Here is a 14499-nt window from a genome sequence, read left to right as displayed (position 1 = left end):
GGGGGATACCCCGGTGTACTGGAACAGACAGCCCCTGTGGTGGACGACGAGAGTTGCTGGTACCGGGTTACCGGATAGCACAGACACGAAGGGACCCTTAGGGGCGAAGAAAGTCATTGATCGAGTTCCTAGTCCACATATCAAGCGCTTTGAACATCTTACATTAGATGGATATGTGCGCTATATAAAACTACACTATTATTATTACTATTATTTATCTGCCCCTCTTTCGCTGATGATCCGTCATTTAATCATCAGGCCTATCACCTATAAGCAAATGAAATGTATACAGCATTTCCTAAAAAACAATCCCTGCTTTTGTACCTAAAATTAAAATTATACGTTGTCTATGAAAGCTACTATAAACTTCATGCGAGAAACACAAAATTCTTCGCTAATAAACACTTGTACAAATTATAAAACAATTACAATCATGAATTAACTACTTTTAACATAATTATTTTGAATGTCAACAAGGTAATTTCAAGCTATCCAGACATGACTTCAAACAGGCCTATAATGAATGACAGGCTATGTAATATGCATATTCATTTTTACTCACACCTTGCCCATTCGCCCCATGCATAGATGGAGGACCTTATTTATTTTTCACAAAATAAACATAGTAAAGACAATTAAAAAACATGATACAAAACACAATTGAAAGAGTAAACGTCATAATTTAAAATGCATAAAACACGAATAATAATTAATTTATGGGCTCACATCTTGTAATCCATCATGTTTTAAATACAATTATTAATTACACACTATTTATTTAAGCAAATGCTTCAGTTTGAACAAACGTTTCCCCTCTCAAATAATCATTTTATAAGTATTTTTTTGTGTATATTTAAAACATTTAATGCAGTGGCTGATGTAGAATGTAGCAATGGGGGAGGATAATGCAAGGTGCAAAGCATTGAGTGTGGGGGATGGGGCGTGGGAGATTTTGGGTGGAGTCCTCTTCAATTCAAGATTTTTTTTATTTCGAATTAATAGGAGGTTAGTAATTCTTAGATAGAATCCAAAAAGAAGTTAAGTTTAAGTAGCCTACTACACGTAATATGTATACACGAGATCACACAAACACAAGACGAGCGATCATTTTTTTCCACACTAACCGCCTGGGGTGCCTAGCCACACTATTCACCAGGACAGGAGTTGTGTGGGAGAGGAAGTTTGCGAATGGGGACTTCACCACTTGGCATAATATACCCCATGATTAATCATGAAGTCACGAGACCAAGAAACCTGATGAAAATCTCCACCTTGAAGAATATTGTTGGTAGACCCCGACTAATCAATAAAATAAAATAATTAAATCACAATTTAGAGTCGGTTGCCTTTTGCATGCTGCTTGTCTACTGCTTTCTGCCTCCGCAGAGTGATATCTTCCATATTGAGAGCATTTGGTTCTAATTTAAACAGTTCAACCGAACGACATTCCATTTATTCACTAATCAAAATTGTTGTCCTTTTTTAAGAAAAAAATAAAAAAATAAACGTCCTTGTAGACTTTACAACAGTAAACGGAGACCCTCCCTTCACATTCCCAGCTGGAATTTATTACTTTCCTGTAAATACTTCATTATGGGTCGGGTTCAAACTCATCAGTACCATGCACCCATAGTTCGAGTCTGTATAATGTCATAATGTTTCTGAAGTCAAACATTGATGTGCATGTTACTTGTTAGCGTTGCCTCCATAAAAATAATCATAGACTCTGATTTCTTTTATGGATGCTTCTTCTCAGAGGGGGAATCTACAATAAAATCTCAAATGACCTTATCAGACGTTGGCTTGTCAAGCTTATGAGTGATTCGTAAAACAACAAATCGATACAGCATACTGTATTAGGCATACGTATTGACGACCGGATGAATTTAAGTTACAGGTGTATTTGATGATTAAATGTCTAAATTGAATACGATTTTAATACCGGTAAGCATTCTTGACGACTTTAAAATATTTTTTGAAAAAAAAAATACAAGAATAAAAATGCATTTTTCAATAAGAAAGATGTATTTGTGTCGATTGAGGGCCGACACCTTGAGGGCGGACATTGTGTATATTCACCTAGGTGAAAATGACATTACAGACTGTCCAAATGAAGTCATTGTGCAAACAATTGTTAACTTGGTAGAATATCTGGTACATGGCCTAGAATGTAAACATGTCCTGATTGGTCAACTGCTAAAACGCCATCCAACCCGCGTGGGTAATTTATTTAACGATTCAGTTTTGAACAACCAACAACTTCAGGCAACTTATGCTGAGGACAGGTATGTGACTTACTGGAGACACAGAGGTCTTTGGAATGACTGGTCACACATCCATTCCGATGGGGTACATCTCAGCACGTATTCCCCTCAAGGCCGGTCGTCAGGAATGTATAGATATGCTAGAAGCGTCCGCCAGGCTATTGTAAATGCAGAAACTATTGTGAGCCCAGTATATCTTTATGTTTAATCTTGTTATTAATTTATGTGAACGCTGGCAATTAGCAGCCATTACCGACTATGTGTGTATAAGAATAATAACAAAAAAAAAAAAAAAATAAAAAAAAAAAATAAATAAATAAATAAAAAAAAAAAAAAAAAAAAAAAAAAAACGTTGCTACAGGTGAATAAGGTTATCGTTTATTGGCCGTTATAATGATGTTTAGATATATAGAAATCTCTGTCGTTCCACTGGACGACTTAGGCTGATTGCTATTGGTTAGGCAACGTTTGATTGCCTAAGGGCTAGTTGTGTGCCTCCGGGCTATTTGTGTGCCTCCGGGCCAATTGTTAGCCTCCAGGCTATTTGTGCGCCTCCGGGCTATTTGTGTGCCGCCGGGCCAATTTTTAGCCTCCGGGCTATTTGTGGGTCCCCGGGCCATTGACATGCCTTCAGGCGATTGCTTGCCTGGGTGAGCCCCAGTATGTTCACATATAACTTTCGTTAATTGCACCGTACGATAGTACGGTCTTCCGGGGACGGAGATACGGTCATGCCGCTAGTTAGTTCACATTTTACAACACATTATTGAATTCTTCCTTTCAACAATCTTTTCAGGTACAATGCCAAAAGCACAAGGTCGCCGTTCAGCTTCTAAGGCTGCGGCCAACAACAAGAAAACTACAGCGAAGAAGATAACCAAAACAGCAACATCGGTGCCAGAGGTAGATTATGTTATGCTAGCTGCGGAAGTAGCAAAAGTTATGAAGGCGGGCGATGCAAGCTTATCGGCGTCTACAACCCATCCACCAGCTACAGCTGCCTCATCGACTACAGAGCCTTCGGTCACCGAATTACACCAGTCAAGCCATACAATGGGGCATATAGGTGACCTGTTTCCAGGTGAGACGTCGAGTTATTTGCCGATGTCAGATTCAATCGCACTAATCAGTCCTTGCCTCTACTTAAATATGTTAATAACATTTTAGAGCTGCACGCTTTAGACAATGTAAATTGGAGGTCGTACGACGAGGGCTTCCGAAGAGCACGACAAGGGAGTCCTTTGAAATGGGAAGCACTCCACCCTGAGCTCATGCTAAAGTTGGCATCACTAGGCAACACAAATTCAAAAGGGTACCTGCGTGGCCAAGGGCAACATAATTTTCGTGGCCCACGGGTCTGTTATACCTTCAATTCCGGTCAGTCATGTCTATCCCCAAACTGCATTTATGCCCACATCTGTTCCGTCTGCCATTATTCCCCCCACCCCCGAACACAGTGCAACAAAAGGAAACCTGCCAGTACTGGTCAACAAATGCGTCGCAACGGTGTCCGAGCCGCCCCATCTACCAACTCCAGTAATAGTAAATAAATTGAGACAATTTTTGTTAGGATACGATCACAAACTTTTCCTTGAATTGATCAGTGGGTTCACTTTTGGCTTCCGCCTCCTTTGCTCGAACCCGCCTTTTCCAGGCGTGGCTCGGAATCACAAAAGTGCTCTCGATCACCCAGAACAAATTAACGACTTTATAAATAAAGGCTTGCAGGTGGGTAGATTAGCGGGCCCGTTTGCGTCACCACCTTTTGATAAATGTATAGCTTCCCCTCTTGATGTTATCCCTAAAGCTGAATCTGGCAAATTTAGGATAATTCAAGATCTTTCATTCCCCCGAGGAGCTTCCGTAAATTCTGGTATTCCACACACTGCTTCTCAAGTTACACGATTGATAACGTTATCTCTTTAGTATTAAACAATGGGCCGGGATCTTTAATGTCAAAAACCGATATAGAGGACGCATTTAGAATTATCCCTATTCATCTGTCTGACTATCACCTGTTGGGCTTTACTTGGAACGGTCTTTAGTACTATGACCGGTGTCTACCTATGGGGGCTAGTCGTTCTTGCTGCATTTTTTAATCATTTAGCACAGCGTTAGTTTGGATAATGCGGTCTAGGTTTAAGGTGTTGGATATATCCCATATTCTTGTCGACTTATTTTTTATTGGTCCTAAAGAATCTAAATTTTGTCGCGATGCACTGGCTTATTTTCTTTTTCTTTGTAACAAGATTGGAGTCCCTATTAAAGAGTCAAAAACTGTAGCACCGACAACTGTCATTACAATATATGGAATTGAAGTTGACACTGTTTCAATGGAATGTCGTCTACCTTTATCTAAAATTAATAACACTACGGCAAAGATTATTGAATTTTGTAAGTAGGAAAAAGGTTACGCTTCGCGACTTGCAGTCATTGGTGGGTCTTCTCAATTATGCTTGTAGCGTTGTGGTGCCGGGTAGGGCCTTTTTGAGGCGTCTGATAAATGTATTGTCTTTAGCAAGGCATCCAACTCATTTTATCCGAGTGACACAAGAGGTTAAGGATGACTTGCGTATGTGGTTGAGTTTTCTAGAGTCTTTCAACGGGAAGGCTCTTATTCTTCAAGAAACCTGGTTTCATTCAACTACTCTACGTTTGTTTTCAGATGCAGCGGCATCCATCGGATGCGCAGCAGTATTTAATAATAAGCGGTTTTTTTATTGAATGGACACCGGAGTTTGAAGGTCTATCCATAGCTATGCTTAACCTATTCCCAATCGTTATTGCTTTGGAGGTATGGGGCTCTGATCTGTCCAATCGCCGGATTTTATTTCGTTGCGACAATTCAGCTGTTGTGGCTGTTGTCAATAAGAAATCTGCAAAAGATAACGTACTTTTACGGCTCATTCGGCGTTTGGTACTTGTATGCCTGCAACATAATATTTACTTCCGTGCATCGCACATTCCGGGTGTGGATAATGTTTTAGCCGATTTCCTGTCGAGGGGAAAAATTGCCCAAGCTTTAGAGTCCTTCCCAGATGTCAGTCGAACTCCAATTAGTGTCCCATCTCGTCTCATTTATATTTGAATTTTTATTTACAGGTGTGGTATGCTCAACTGATTTCGCACCCCTTACTCAAGAAGCTACCTCACTCATTCGCTCCTCTTTGGCACCAACAACGGTTATAGCATATCAACGCAGTATTCAGAAACTGGCAGCATGGTTAGGTAAACCCATTCAGCTCCCAATTTCTCCGGCTACAATTTGTAACTTTGCATGGATCAAATTACGCACCTAGAACAGTTTCTTCGACGATATCCGCTATTTCATTCATTCATAAACTAGCTGGTTTACCCGACCAGTCTAATTCCTTTCTAGTAGGGAAGATTTTACGCGGCGTCCATGCTACGTCTGCTCGTTCCGACACTCTTCTTCCAATCACTGCTGATATCTTATCTAGATTAATAATATCTTTAGACTCTATTGAACAGACATTTTGTTACAGGTTACTTTTCAAAGCCTTTTTTCTGACTGCCTTTCAAGGTTTCTTTAGAATCGGTGAATTAGCCGTAGGTAAAGGCGGTGTTGACAAGGTCATTTAACGCAACGATATTAGTCTTTCTCCTAAGTCTGTCTCTTTAACTGTCCACAAACACAAGACTGGGGTTGGTAAGCCACCTGTTCATATTATGTTCGAGAGGTCATCTAAGCCTCAGTTCTGTCCCGTGAAGGCCCTACAAGAGTACCCTAATCATTTTCACCACACCTCTGGTCCCCTGCTCCAGCATATGGATGGTAGACCCATTGTAGCACAGTTGATATCCGCCAAATTAAAGGAGGCAATTAGTTTTATAGGTCTCGACCCATCTAGGTATAAAGGGCACAGCTTTCACATCGGGGCGGCCACACATGTGGCTTCGCTTGGCCTATCATAAAATACTATACAACAGTTCGTTCGATGTAATTCTAAGGCAGTAAAAAATGATATCCGTATTCAGACTTTTATACTATAAACTTTTGCACAGGTTGTTCGAGCTTTGGCTCACGACACATGGTTGGGTTAAGCCTGGGGATAAATGGGTCCGTTGAGCATGGCTCCGAGATTTTGTAGTTTGTTTCTGGGTGTAACCCTTTCTGTTAGTCGGGTTTGTGGCGTGTGCACCCAGAATAGTTATATTTTAATTGTTTAAGTGTATTCATATTTGAATCTATTTGGTGCAACTCTTTATGAAACAGGTATATATTTAGGTAAGAATTTATGATTGTATTGATATGGTGCTCATGTGTAATTTAATAAGATAAGCAGAAATAGTATGTTAGTTTAGTGTACTAATACAGTATGTTTGATAGGGGCAGCTTCCACTGTATGTACAAGGTATTCATTTCACATGAATAGAGTAATTTAAGCTGTTGGTTGTGGCTGCCCAACATTTGTTCAAGTTGTGTTATTTATATTATACATTTTTTGTATTTGTATTATTCATTCGTCATTTAACAATAAATGAAAATTTCCATCCGAATTTGTGTGATCCTTTTATTTGTCTTGTCTGATCTCTTCGGCACAAAAATGAATTTTTCAATAAGAAAGATGTATTTGTGTCGATTGAGGGCGGACACATTGAGGGCGCTGTCAAGTGCATTCTGGGTAGCGTGGCTTGTCTGCCTGCCGTGTTTCAAGTGGTGCGCTTCCTTGCTTTCTGCATTCACTCTGAGTAAAGGCCAACTCAGACTACAGAGCCTGCGGTCACCCATCCACCAGCTACGGCTGCCTCATCGACTACAGAGCCTTCGGTCACCGAATTACACCAGTCAAGCCATACAATTGGGCATATAGGTGACCTGTTTCCAGGTGAGACGTCGAGTTATTTGCCGATGTCAGATTCAATCGCACTAATCGGTCCTTGCCTCTACTTAAATATGTTAATAACATTTTAGAGCTGCACGCTTTAGACAATGTAAATTGGAGGTCGTACGACGAGGGCTTCCGAAGAGCACGACAAGGGAGTCCTTTGAAATGGGAAGTACTCCACCCTGAGCTCATGCTAAAGTTGGCATCACTAGGCAACACAAATTCAAAAGGGTACCTGCGTGGCCAAGGGCAACATAATTTTCGTGGCCCACGGGTCTGTTATACCTTCAATTCCGGTCAGTCATGTCTATCCCCAAACTGCATTTACCCGACCCGATTTATCGTCGGGGACAGTCTTAAGCCGTCGTGAGAAATATTAAACATGTTTAATATTCTACGACGCGACTGCCACCGACGCACACCATCGCGTATGCGTTTAACTCACACAGACCCGACGCGACAACAAATCGCGTCGGGCTGCGTCGGCCGACGCTGTCTGAGTTGGCCTTAACAAGTAACAATTTTAAACCCACCATCCTCCCCTACTTCCGCCCGGTAGTTGTTATTTTCGATGATGCGGCGTGTGCACCCAGAATAGTTATATTTTAATTGTTTAAGTGTATTAATATTTGAATCTATTTGGTGTAACTCTTTATGAAACAGGTATATATTTAGGTAAGAATTTTTGTGTGTATTGATATGGTGCTCATGTGTAATTTAATAAGATAAGCAGAAATAGTATGTTAGTTTACTGTACTAATACAGTATGTTTGATAGGGGCAGCTTCCACTGTATGTACAAGGTATTCATTTCACATGAATAGAGTAATTTAAGCTGTTGGTTGTGGCTGCCCCACATTTGTTCAAGTTGTGTTATTTATATTATATATTTTTGTATTTGTATTATTCATTCGTCATTTAACAATAAATGAAAATTTCCATCCGAATTTGTGTGATCCTTTTATTTGTCTTGTCTGACCTCTTCGGCACAAAATACGATAGGCCTATAGGTCAAGAAAAAAAAAATTAAGAAGAGGATGACGTATAGAAGGGGGGAGAATTGGCTCCTTAACACCATGTGAGTAGATAAATTAAACAAGGGGAAAAAATGACAAACAAGAGAAACTGCAAATTAATTGATACTGAGGCTACGTTCAAATTATATAACAACAAATGTGAACAAGTATCCTATAATCGAAACAAAAATTACGGAACGGGAATGTTGCTTAAAACATCGTCGTAGAACACAGGATCTTGAAATACAAAATATCTAAACTACAACCAAGGCGGGAGAATAGAGGTACCATATAAAAATACTGAACACCGATCGAATCACCGATAACATAGACTGAAATAACCGAACTTGGTTATTATTTTTTGAGAACGTACAGTATCTAACATTCACTACGGTAACACGTCAGGTAGGAAAAAAATATCAATCCTAATAAATCTCCTGACGCAGAAAACATCATCGAATAATTCTGCATTTGAAAACATTGATAGGAATTTTACTATTTTAGATATCCATGATTCATTGTTCTCGACACATTTTGTTATCTGTGGTTTCTAAAGCCATAACTTCTTTTTGAACCCACCAGAAATAATCAATAAGTAATGCCTTGCGACTTGCTTTTAGTGGCAAGATGTTCAATCTACAACAGAAATAATGTAATTCGTAACTTGTGGACTGTCCAAACGCTTATAACGACCTGCCAAAGTATTTAAAGCATCATTACCCAGTCAGCAGCATGCTGACTGGGTTCTTTTTCTGAGCAGTTTCCCAGCGACACCTCTTACTCCCCAGTCTGGGATTAAGGTAACATAGGGGTCATCGGGGTCCAATTTTAAAAATAGCCAAATTGAGCTCGAATTTACCAGGAATGATCCTTAGGACATTCTAAACATGAAAAAAAAAAAACTCTTCGCCTATAGGTCAAAAGTCACAAGGGTCATTTTGGTGAAAATTATCAAATATTGCTAGTGACTAACGATTGGACCAATTGCATTGGACAGACCTCTACCAAACATGGGGTGCTCACAGCTTGAGGTCAAAGGTCACACTGGTCACCTTAGGGTCAAATCCTGAAAAATGACTGGGTTCATGTTCTATTGAACATAGTATCTCTAGTTCTTTCTTTCTTTCTGGCAACATTTTAAAAGGCTACTAGTGGAAAACTACTGGAACGATTTTATTAAAACTTGGTCAGTAGGACCGGTGCCACCTCCCATTTATGTGTTGTTCACAACTTGGGGTCAAAGATCACATAAGGGACATTGGGGTAAAAAAAAATCGTATGAAAGACTTCTCTCACAATAGAGCTCGTAATAAATCTCTGAACCTAGAGGGCAGTAAATAATCATGATGTTTAGAAAAATTAATTATGTATTCTGTGAGATCATAATTTTAAATTTCCAAAATTCCATTTTCCCAATGAGACGAAGTCTTTCATAGTAAAATATAATAATATCAGTCATTTTCTCTAGATTACCTGAACATAATTTCCTAAAACTTTGTGGCTCGGCTTACGCTAATACATAGGCAAAATTACAGACTACGCTCACGTCGATGTATTGATCATGTGCATTATTGGTGTAGGTTTTATTGAACGGCTAGACTATGGACTAAATGAATATCAATTAAGCTAGTCGAAAATTACATCGGTCTTTTGCTGACACCAATACAAATGTGTATAGGTTAGTTTATGTTAAAAACAGATTTGCTGTATTTGGTAGTAAGAAACCTTTTGAAACTCATTTTTTCACACCGACTTCACCAAACATATACTTACGACCACAACGATACGGAGGGCTGAATTTACCAATATGATGAAACATATTGAGTCCGCGTTGGCTCCAGATATTTGCGACAGGAGGTGCGTGGTGCAAATCTCTAGAATTTCGGTCGGAGTCCCGGGATAAAAAATCTCTGGTAGGGCTCATAGTGAGAATTTTCGTATTGCTTAACATACAGCAAACATTTTACTTTTGGACCACAATATAGGGATTGGCAATCAAAATTACGTAAAATTGATAGAAAAATTAATATTTTTTAGTTCGACAAAGTCTTGGTGACCGGGGTTCCTGTCCGACAAGGAAGGGGTGGGGGAGCCAACTACCCTCCCTGCACCGATGGCAGGTAATAAACTAATTGTTTTTTTCTATTTTTTCTAACGTCAGTGTCATATCTTTAATTTTGGTTATGTTTGATACATATTTTTTTGTTTTTTTTCTTGTACATATTGACATATGGAATGCAAAAATTGATGTTAATGAGAAAAAGATTAAAATGCATTATGTACTTGTACATTATTTATGATCCTAGATATTTGTAATCAACAACACTTTTGGGGTAGGGGTAACATCTATGCTCGTAACCAACGGCAGCGAAAGCGGGGGTGGGGGGCAGGAGCCATGATTGACCCACCTACTTTTTCTACTGGGGGCCTCCCCAGGGAGCCTCCCCCCCCCACACACACGCTTTTGTGACTGTTCCTAGCACCAGTGACAAACATTTTACGAACGCTGCAATGTCATAATTATTATTATTATTCTTATTATTCTTATTCTTATTATTATTATTATTATTATTATTATTATTTGGTGCTTTCACACTTTGTTTATTTGCGTCTTATAAATTGACCTATGATTATCAATTTAAAATATAGATTTTCTTTTTTTTTTTCATTTTCTAACGAGCATTACAGGTTCCCTTTTTAAATTGAGCAACCAAATGTTGATTGACGTTTGTATATCCGCGTCTGTAAAGTTTTCTTGAAACCCACCATCAAGCATGAAGAAAAAAATCGCCTGCCTTCGTGCATTCTGTATTTAGTCATATGGGGGAGGTAGGCACGCTTAATGGAGCGACACTCGAGTTCTATTTATGCTAAGCACGAAGATGTATATCAAGTGTAACTAATTTGCTTACAGTAAACCTACAAACTAGCGGAATATAACCACATTTAAACTCCATCTAATTAAAAACAATAAGAAAATTAATTAGGCCAATTTTTCGTCGAGGAACCCATATCAAGGATAACCCTCATGATAAATAAGTCATTGAGATCATGGAAGCAATCTCGACTTCGACTTTATTCAGTAATCTGTGGCGCATTCAGGGGCTCGGGTGGGGGTTAAATTGTTCGTTTTTTTTAATGGAGATATTAGGAAAATTATATTCAAATTTTAAGTTTCAGAGTGTAATTTCCCGCCATCTAGAGGTGCCATAATCACAAATTGTCATACCTTAGCCCAAACCATGGTGGGACTGAGGTGGTATAGATCCTCTATCTGCTAAGTACCCAGTGCCAAATTCAAGGGGACCCAGCCGGCCACCCACCTCCAAATTGTTTAAAAAAATGGTGATATATATAAATATAATTATATTCAAATTTTACGTCTGGAAGTGCAATTTCCGGCCTTCTCGAGGTGCCATAATCACAAATTTTCTAACCTCAGCCCGAACCATGGAGGGGCTGAGGTAGTATAATCAGGGGTGGCGCCAGGATTTTCCCGACGAGGGTGGAGGGTGGGGCCCAGGTCCCCGACAGGAAGACCGATTCCCCCGACAACGGGTCAGATTTCCACGACGAAAGCAAAGTGGGTGTGGTCGAGCTTCGATTTAAAGGTTTAGAAAGTGGTCCAAGTTCCGAAAATGTTGACAATTTAGGGATTACAAAGGCTTATGTAATCGATTTTAGAGTCTACTAATATGTAGAAAATACATATATTTTTTGTCTCCAAACTTCTTAAAATACCTTTCAGGGGGATTCGGCCTCACCGAGGGGGTAAGCGGTCTGTAATGTAGACGTATTCAAATATTCCCATTGTTTATATAGGCCTATTTATGTAGTAATGGAGTTGTAGTTTGGTGGTTAATAACAACAATAAGGATAACGAGCAATGGCATCAACGGCTACGTCGACGGCGACAATGACAAAGACAACGACAACGGCGACATCAAAAACAACCGTAACAATTAATAATAACAATAGCAATAGCAAAAAAATAACAAAAAATAGCAATAATCGTAATAGTAATAATAGGCCTAATAATATTAATTAGGCTCTATTATTATTATTATTATTATTATTATATTATTATTATTATTATTATTATTATTATTATTGTGGTAGTAGTAGTAGTATTAGAAGTAGTTGTAGTAATTACGATGGTAATAATAATACAAGATAATATTAAGCTGTGATGATTTGTTGATCATAATTATTATAGTAGTTAAAGCAGCAGTAGTTAAATGAGAGAGCAGCTTAGCTCAGTCGGCTGATCTTGTGGAAGCCGCAGTGTGTTCGCTGAACCGTGGAGATCTCTAGGTCCCCGGTTCAATTGCTACCTCTCCTTGTGTTTCAGCTAGAGGGCTGAAATACAAGTTACAATAGCGCACCGTCTTTCGGATGAGACGTTTAAGCCGTTGGTCCCGTGTGCATTATGGCCCATGTGCACGTTAAAGAAGTACACTCTTCGGAAAAGAGTAGGAGATTGTCTCCCGGTGTACTGCCCAATCACCACCAGAAGGACCCCACTGGAAATAAGTCTTCTTCTAGACTTTCGGGTGTTATCCTTGGTGTTTACACCGAATAAATCCAATCCAATCCAAAGCACAGTAAGTTGTCCTGGACTTTAATTAGATCCCTAAGGTTGCCGAAAATCAATGATACATGATCATGAGAAATTTGTTGGCGCTTCACTTCGGCTATTACTAACTCAGCCCCAACTATGGTGGGGTTGAGGAAGTTCATACATCAAAGACAATGTTTTTAAGCTTTATTTTCAATGGTACATCACACATATTAATAAGATATCTATGGTTTTAATACAGAATTTTATTATTGGAGCCATTTTTACATACCTGTCATTTCTGGCCATTTTTACCAGGGTCTTTTTTTCCGGGGCCATTTTTTCATTTGCCATTTTCAGGGGCCATTCTTACCGTACACCTATTCCAAGAGCTGACCTCGTTCTTAGCTGATTAGCTGAAGAATTATATGAACGTTAATGAACGTAGCCGCTCAAATATCTTTGTTTAGACTCAATGTATTGAGGTCCGAAATATTCGTAAGATCAATTGTAGGCCCTATATATCCTGAAAAACGTAAATAGTTGTTTTCCATGTTCACCTTGCTTCCCATTGCTTGTCGCACATCCCGTCGTTTCGCTTCCTATTCTTTCACACCCTTTACCGTATATGCTCGAATAAGCTTAGTCGATTACGATTACGATAGAACTCTATTGTCACAACGGTATAAAAACAGCTATGAGATATGGATCCTTAAATACAATCATATTTGTTAATATAGAAAATAAACAGGAATTGCTTAGAAAATGCATTGCAAGAATTACTGAGTGTGATGGAAAGGCAAGATAAACTGTACAATATGGTTTATCTATTGAACTGCATATTAAAGTCTGACTGCTGATTAAATGAATGAATTGTTAAACCGGTTAGTCTTAACTTTAGGGTGAATTAATCTACCGGATTTACTGAGAGTAATGGCATCATGTATTGGGTGTAAAGAAACACTTTGAGAAACAGGGTGTTCAAATGCAATGTATACGGTGTTAAAATGAATAAATAACACAATGAAACACAGGCATTCTTTAAAAACGTTTTACGATCGGACGTATGACCTATGCTGTAGCGGCCTAATGTAGTCCTAGTAGACCTACTGAACTACGGTAATACGTGAGATAGATAACATTGGAACGGGGATGCAAATCACCACCCCAATATTTTCAGTTTAAGCGCCGCTCTTGAATAAGCGCCGCACTGAAACCTCCAAATATTTTATATAAGTGTGATTATTCGAGCAATTAGGTATTCCCGCTCGAGACGATCCGTCTTCGAATTCCCATGCTCTCCACAAAAATATTCTGAAACGTACTGAAATTGGCCGGGCATTTAAAGGACAGTAAAATTGAATTGAATTTAACATATACACAAATCTCTTACATGGACGTAGATCCCGGGGGATGGGGAATATATCCCCCCCCAATATTTGACAAGGGGGATGGTCCATTGTATCATCCCCCCCCCCAATATTTTGACTATGTATGGGATAAAATGGAGTTTTACACACTTCAAAAGACTGTCACAGAAATAATTTGCACTGTCTTATGCGCAAGATGAAAATTAGCATAATGTATTAATGTTGATAACAAAGTTATTTTATCTGGTACCAACCTAAGCTCTTCTTTCCTTAGATGTTAGATGTGCTTGCAAAGAGAGCCACATTTCACACTCAAGGGTGTGTACAATATCAGTAATGTTATGTCAATTCCAAGAATGTTTAAGTTTACATCGATTGATGAGGAATTTATTGATTAGGCCTATAATAGCAAATTGCATCAATTTATTTTGCAAAAACAAGA

The 14499-nt window shown here is 39.0% G+C and overlaps 1 protein-coding gene across 1 annotated transcript in view; it reads left to right on the top strand.

Annotated features, from left to right (window-relative positions):
- Positions 1-5938, top strand: part of LOC117115502 — a 9941-nt gene extending 4003 nt beyond the window's left edge. Inside the window, exons 2-3 of the mRNA XM_033259344.1 lie at positions 3061-3345; positions 5367-5938. Coding sequence (XP_033115235.1) covers positions 3066-3345; positions 5367-5563 — 477 coding nt within the window. The 5' untranslated portion in view covers positions 3061-3065 and the 3' untranslated portion in view covers positions 5564-5938. The remainder of the gene's footprint in view (positions 1-3060; positions 3346-5366) is intronic.
- Positions 5939-14499: the final 8561 nt, after the last annotated feature.

This window comes from Anneissia japonica, unplaced genomic scaffold (genome assembly GCF_011630105.1).
Source record: "Anneissia japonica isolate Jap-2015-1 unplaced genomic scaffold, ASM1163010v1 scaffold287837_len168178_cov141, whole genome shotgun sequence".
NCBI classification, from domain to species: domain Eukaryota; kingdom Metazoa; phylum Echinodermata; class Crinoidea; order Comatulida; family Comatulidae; genus Anneissia; species Anneissia japonica.
Note: the sequence above shows the minus strand (reverse complement) of the source record. Positions and strands in the feature narration are given on the sequence as shown.